Source organism: Chlorocebus sabaeus, chromosome X (assembly GCF_047675955.1).
Source record: "Chlorocebus sabaeus isolate Y175 chromosome X, mChlSab1.0.hap1, whole genome shotgun sequence".
Taxonomy (NCBI): Eukaryota; Metazoa; Chordata; class Mammalia; order Primates; family Cercopithecidae; genus Chlorocebus; species Chlorocebus sabaeus.
The window spans coordinates 49,907,262-49,913,261 of NC_132933.1; the positions used below are offsets into that span (position 1 = coordinate 49,907,262).

At 44.7% G+C, this 6,000-nt stretch overlaps 2 protein-coding genes across 3 annotated transcripts in view; one reads left to right on the forward strand and one right to left on the reverse strand.

Annotated features, from left to right (window-relative positions):
• Positions 1-4,943, forward strand: part of LOC119620852 (uncharacterized) — a 44,251-nt gene extending 39,308 nt beyond the window's left edge. Inside the window, exon 3 of the mRNA XM_037988757.2 lies at positions 3,235-4,943. Within this exon, the coding sequence (XP_037844685.1) occupies positions 3,235-3,877 (643 nt within the window). The 3' untranslated portion in view covers positions 3,878-4,943. The remainder of the gene's footprint in view (positions 1-3,234) is intronic.
• Positions 1,492-3,728, reverse strand: TCEAL4 (transcription elongation factor A like 4). Of its 2 annotated transcripts, none has more exons than XM_007992414.3 (3): positions 3,620-3,728; positions 2,953-3,025; positions 1,492-2,591 (listed from the first exon to the last, which is right to left on the reverse strand). In XM_007992414.3, exon 3 carries the CDS (start codon positions 2,562-2,564, stop codon positions 1,896-1,898), a length of 669 nt encoding a protein of 222 aa, XP_007990605.2. In that variant the 5' UTR covers positions 2,565-2,591; positions 2,953-3,025; positions 3,620-3,728; the 3' UTR covers positions 1,492-1,895. The 2 variants fall into 2 exon arrangements, with proteins under 2 accessions (XP_007990605.2, XP_007990606.2); XM_007992415.3 differs by having other exon boundaries at positions 3,561-3,670.
• Positions 4,944-6,000: the final 1,057 nt, after the last annotated feature.

The following is a 6,000-nucleotide window of genomic DNA, read 5'->3' on the forward strand; positions in this document are numbered from 1 at the left end:
GCTGCCAATAGTGACTTTATTCCAAAGAATACAGTATGGAAAGTGAAAAATAAAACTTAACCTTGGAGAAACCTGACAAACACTACTTCAGTCAGGTTACCAAGGATAAGAACAGTGGTAAATGTATTGATGCTATGTCCCCTTTATATGATGAGAATGGCATTTTTACCTCTGTAGTCTTCTTCCCAAAACACATAATGCCTGTGTAATCACAAGACAAGCAAACCCAAGTTTTGGGACATTATACAAAATACCTGACCAATACTTCTCAAAAGTGTCAAGGTCATCAAAAAACAGGCAAAGTTTGAAAAGCTCTCACAGCTAAGTGGAGCCTATGGAGACATGACGACTAAATGTAACCTGAATGGGATCCTGGAACAGAAAAAGGACATTAGGGGAAATCTGAATAAAGTACATACTTTACTTAATAATATATCTATCAATATTGGTTAACTGTGACAAATCCACCCTGCTAATGTAAGATGTTAATAATAGGGGACAGTGCATATGGGACACTCTGTACTCTTTGTAATAATTCTGTAGATCTAAAACCATCCTAAAAGTTTATTTAAAAAAAATACTGTAAGGAAATAAAAAGCTACTCAAGAGCCAGGGGGAAAAAATCACATAGGTAGATGGGTCTGTTGAAATAGTAAAGCAGAGCTTAACAGAAATTTCCTGGAAGACAATTCGTAAGAAAAAAGGGTCAGCAGACTAGAGATTAACAAATGAGAACAGCACAGCATCTCGTCACTCAGCTTTTTCTCCTGGCTCAATCTCCACTATCTAAATCCGGTGGAAAACGGCTATATGCAAAAATACACACAAGTCAACAAAAAACATGGAAAGCAGTGTTTTGTAAAAACTTTATAAAATATCAAGGCCCAAGTGACAATTGGGTACTAACAACCTGAATTAGGATAACTCTATTGTAGGTAGAGACGGAATTCTCCACTTTTCTGTTAGGACATAGTGTTGCTTAGTCCATCATGGTCTCCAGCCCAGCAGCAGCAGCTACTGCCTTAGGAGGGTGCAGGATCCATGAGAAAGGGGCATACTACCTTTCAAGTATGGCATTACCCAGAAAGAGTGCACCCATCTCTCAGCTGTCTGGACTTATTTCTGGGCACAGGTGAGACCTCCTTCAGCCCTCCCCAAGCGTCTGACTGGGTACTGGTTCTGCTAGTGCAAGGGGAGAGAGTAGGAGCCAGCCTAACACAGCTCACACACTCAATACCTCATTTGATCTTCTCCACATGTCTAGGCTAATTTTATCCCCGTTTCACAGATGTCAAGACTGTCCCTTACAGCAATGGAGCTGTAATAACCATCAAGTTGACTCCTCCAGCTTCCAGTCCCAGAGGTGATGCAACTTTTACCCATAATTTTATGTCCTGACAACAAGAATTTTAAGTATATCCACTGTCTTTATAAGTTCACTGGGCAGTTCATTTGAATGCTTATTCAAATGAATGAAATTCAAATATTCACTGTTTTCCAATATTTTAACTTTTATTATTTTTATGATTAAGAAATCTGTTTTTAGGAGAAAAATGGACAGATGAACAAAAAAGTACAGAAAAAATCACCCACAGATAACCACTGTTAATCTTTTAGTTGACACAGCTTTCAGAATTGTTTTCTATACATAAATTACTAGGTATCTTTGTAGTTTTACAAAAATGTACTGATGCCGTATGTTTGGTTCTACAAGTTGTGTTTTTTAATTTTACAATGCACCATCAACATTCTTTCCATGTAACGGATGAAAATTTGCTACTAAGAACACCACGTTGCAGTTGGGTCAAAAGGCTGCTAGTAACAGGAGGGATGCCTAAAGTAAAGTACTACCGTAAGGGTAAAGCACATGGCCTGGTAAATGCCTGCCAGGGACACTACACATAAGGAATGTCTTCAATGTCCCTTCGTGGGGCCCTGCAGCCACCCCTGAATTCCCTTGGGCCTCTAGGGTAGAAGGGGTCCTGTAAATTTCTTTGCATCCACAAAAACGCCCCCAATTTCTGTTTGCTTTTTCTCTTCTCATCCTGCACCTTAGCCATATTGTCAAATTCTCTTATCATGTCCTCATTGCTGAAATTCATATCGTGTATGGCCTCTTTATACTCCTTGAGGTAATGAACCAGCCCCTTATTAGTTTTTCTTTTGGCTTTCCTGGGTACATCATCCTCAGCTGGGCGCTTTCCTGCAGCCCTTGTTTCACTCCCTGGCTCTCCTTGACTCTCTGGCTTTCCCTCTATCTCTGGTTTTCCCTCTCTCTCTGATCCTCCCTCTCTCTCTGATCCTCCCTCCATCTCTGACTCTCCCTCCCTCTCTGACTTTCCTTCTTCTTTTGCCTTTCCCTCACTCTCTGGCTTTCCTTTATCCTTTAACATTTCCTCATCTCCTGTTTTGCCCTTGTTTTCTGTCTTTCCCTCGTTTTCCAACTTCTTGTCTTCCAGAGTACAAGCTACTTCTGGCTTTCTCTCGTCCTGTGGCTGTTCTTCATTTTTCATCTTTCCTTGGTTTGAAGCCATTCCTTCATTTTCATTGTAGAGTTTTTCCATGTCGAGATTTCCCCTCCTTTTCGTGCCCTGGGGGATGGGAATGGAGGGAAGAGGAGACAAAGAGGAGACATGGGAGACTGAGTGCGTGGGATGGAATGCAGCAGGTCTGGATAGTACTTGCATCTCACCCCTGATGAGGGTTCCCCTGAGCTGGCGGGGCCTCCAAGAGGGCCTTCTGCCCACCACGTAGCCTGCCACTCCTCCCACACACGTGAGCCAGCCATTGCCTGGCAGGCCCTGTCACTTTCTCTGCAGTGGTTCAGCCTGGTAAGGTGTGTGTTCATGTGGGTGGGGGGATGGGCGGGGGCCCCAATTCGGCTCTAGCCGGGCCCTCCACACTCTCAACCCTTGTGGGCCCCTGTCCATGCAGCCCCCTACTTTCACGGACCTGCGGGGATTCTGGACAGGTTGCTCCTCTTTTTCAGGCTTCGCAGAGCGCTGGGAACAACAGACGCGCAGACCTGCGGACAGACAGGAGACAGGGGTAGGGGCTGCGCGCTCAGCGGGCTCATAGGGACTCGGTTCCCTTTCCTGAGTCCAGGCCCTTCTCATCCAGCGTTTTCCTCCCCTACCTCCCCCGCACCCCAGCCGCCATTTCTTTCCAGGCCTCGGGCACCAAACCAGGATGCTTTCCAAACTAATTTTGGGTCTCTGTGTCCTTCTTCCTCAGAGGCAACTCTCCTCCCCAGCCTCGCGGTCAACGTTTTTCTCTACGCACGGGAACGGCAGAGGGGGTTTACTTCCACTGTCTCACTACTGGGGCGTCCCCAGCCCACCATCTCCGGCTCCAAAATGGACGGAGGGCAGAAAAGAGGATGTGCCTGGAAAGCGAGCATGGATACTTGGGGGTGCTCGCCTTCCTCACCCTCTGCCCACTGCCTACGTGCTCCCCCTCAGCCACCTTTAGCCGTTTTCCCACCGCCATCTCTGTCCACACTCGGGCCAGCTTCCCTCGACTCAACCCGACCCCACCCCTAGCCTTTCGCGGTACTGTACCCGTTCCCCTTCCGCCATTCCAGTATTCCGCTGGCAGCGTGGAAGGCCCGCACACTGACCTGGAGGAAGCTGGACCAAGAATTAGGAGCCCAGGAACTGGAGCAGACGGGACCCAGCCGCGGGGACAGAGGGCGGGCACTCGGACCGGTGCCCACATCTGCGCCCGGGCAGATCACGTGAATGCCGCAGCACAGACGTTCCACCGCCCCACGCCCCACGCCCCGCCTCCTAGCCAGCCGCTTCCAGCTACCCACCACCTCTCTCCAGCAGGTACCCTCTCACCTCCCTGGACCCTTTTGTCCTTTTCTTCTTGTTAAGAAATTAATCAAAGAAGGAATTTTAATGAAAATCACAGAGTTGTTTTTTTTTTTTTTAATGAGTTGGGCGGTCCAGAGGAGGAGTCTTGATAATGTTGCTCTTAAATTCCACAGAAATAACGTAGACCCACCCGATAAAATCGTATAAATGAACCCTAGTACTGTATAAAGAATAGAATATTGACTTTAGAAAAAACTTAAGAAAAATTTTCCAAAATAAATGAAATTGTCCCTTTTTCCTGACATGTACAAACATAAATTTTCAAATGAATAAAAAAAGTTATATTTGAAGCAAAATAAAAGAACGATTAATTTATCTTAAGTGAGAAACTGAATATACAGAGACAATGACCAGACCACATACGAAAATAGAACTGAGACCCACAACCGTTGCTGCAAGCAGCTCAAGAAGCCAAAGTATAGCATCTGCAGAAATGTTCAGGACTTTAATCAATTTGCTAGCCTTTCTGGCCTTTTTAATTTTTTTGACCTGATGACAAACAAGAAAAACCCAAATATGAACCCATACTCAATCACATAGGATGCTTGCCTCTAGTTGGCCTGTCTCTAGCTTCCTCACGTCAACAACATCCAATCAGAGCATACTTGATGTCTTTGTGTTTTTGTTTTCCGCTATAAAGCTTTCCCACTCCCCTGCCTGCCTTTGAATCTCTGCCAGATTCAAATGATGGTGACTTGACTTCCTTGCTATAAAAAAGCTGTGAATAAGTAGCACTTGTTTGTTCTCTTATGGGTAGTCTCCGTTTATCTCCACATAAGCTTTTGGTGTGGAAGGCCTTTAAATATAGTCACGTGCCACTTAATAACGGGGATATGTTCTGAGAAATGCATCAGGCAATTTCGTGGTGGTGCGAACATCATAGAGTGTGGTTATACAAACCTATATGGTATAGCCTACTACACTCCTAGGCTGTGTACTATAGCCTGTCGTATTCTATGCTGTCTATTGTCGTTGGCCAATCGATATGCAGTGTGACTATATAACAAAGAGATAAATGCTGATAGATTAGATTACATGAAAATTTTTAACAGATTTGTTGAAGGACTGGGGACACATGCACCCTCCCCTGCTCTTATTGAATATATTGGTGAAATTTTTCTGAAGATCAACTTTGTAAATTATTTAAAAATAAAAATATTGGCCAGGCACGGTGGCTCACACCTGTAATCCCAGTGCTTTAGGAGGCTGAGGCGGGTGGATCACCTGAGGTCAGGAGTTCAAAACCAGCCTGACCAGGATGGTGAAACCCCCTCTCTACTAAAAATACCAAAACTAGCTGGGCGTGGTGGCGGGTGCCTATAATCCCAGCTATTTCATAGGCTGAGGCAGGAGAATTGCTTGAACCCGGGAGGCAGAGGTTGCAGTGAGTCGAGATCATGCCATTGCACTCCAGCCTGGGGGACAGAGTGAGATTTTGTCTCAAAAAAAAAATTAATATTTGATCTTTTGTGTCAGTAATTTCACTTCTAATAGTTACCCACAATGATAATTTTCTTTCTTCAACTTTTATTTTAAGCTCAGGGGCACATGTGCAGGATGTGAAGGTTTGTTACATAGATAAACATGTGCCATGGTGGTTTGCTGTATAGATCATCCCATCACCTAGGTATTAAGCCTGGCAGCCACTAGCTATTCTTCCTTATGCTCTTCCTCCCTGCCCCTAACAGGCCCCTGTGTGTGTTGTTCCCTGACATGTGTCCATGTGTTCTCATCATTCAGCTCCCAGTGAGAACACAAGGTGTTTGGTTTTCTGTTCCTGCGTTAGTTTGCTGAGAATAGTGGCTTCTAGCTCCATCCATGTGCCTGAAAAGGACATGATCTTGTTCCTTTTTATGGCTGCATAGTATTCCATGGTGTATATGTACCACATTTTCTTAATCTAGTCTATCATTGATGGGCATTTCAGTTGATTCCGTATCTTTGCTATTGTGAATAGTGCTGCAATGAACATACGCGTGCATGTATCCTTGTAACAGAATGATTTATATTCCTTTGGGTATATAGCCAGTAATGAGATTGCTCAGTCAAATGGTATTTCTGGTTCTAGGTCTTTGAGGAATCGTCACAGTCTTCCACAGTGGTTGCTGATTTACACTCCCAT

Excerpts from the sequence above, each read along its gene's own strand:
- TCEAL4 (XM_007992414.3), bottom strand. The coding sequence starts at position 2,564 with ATGGAAAAACTCTACAATGAAAATGAAGGAATGGCTTCAAACCAAGGA.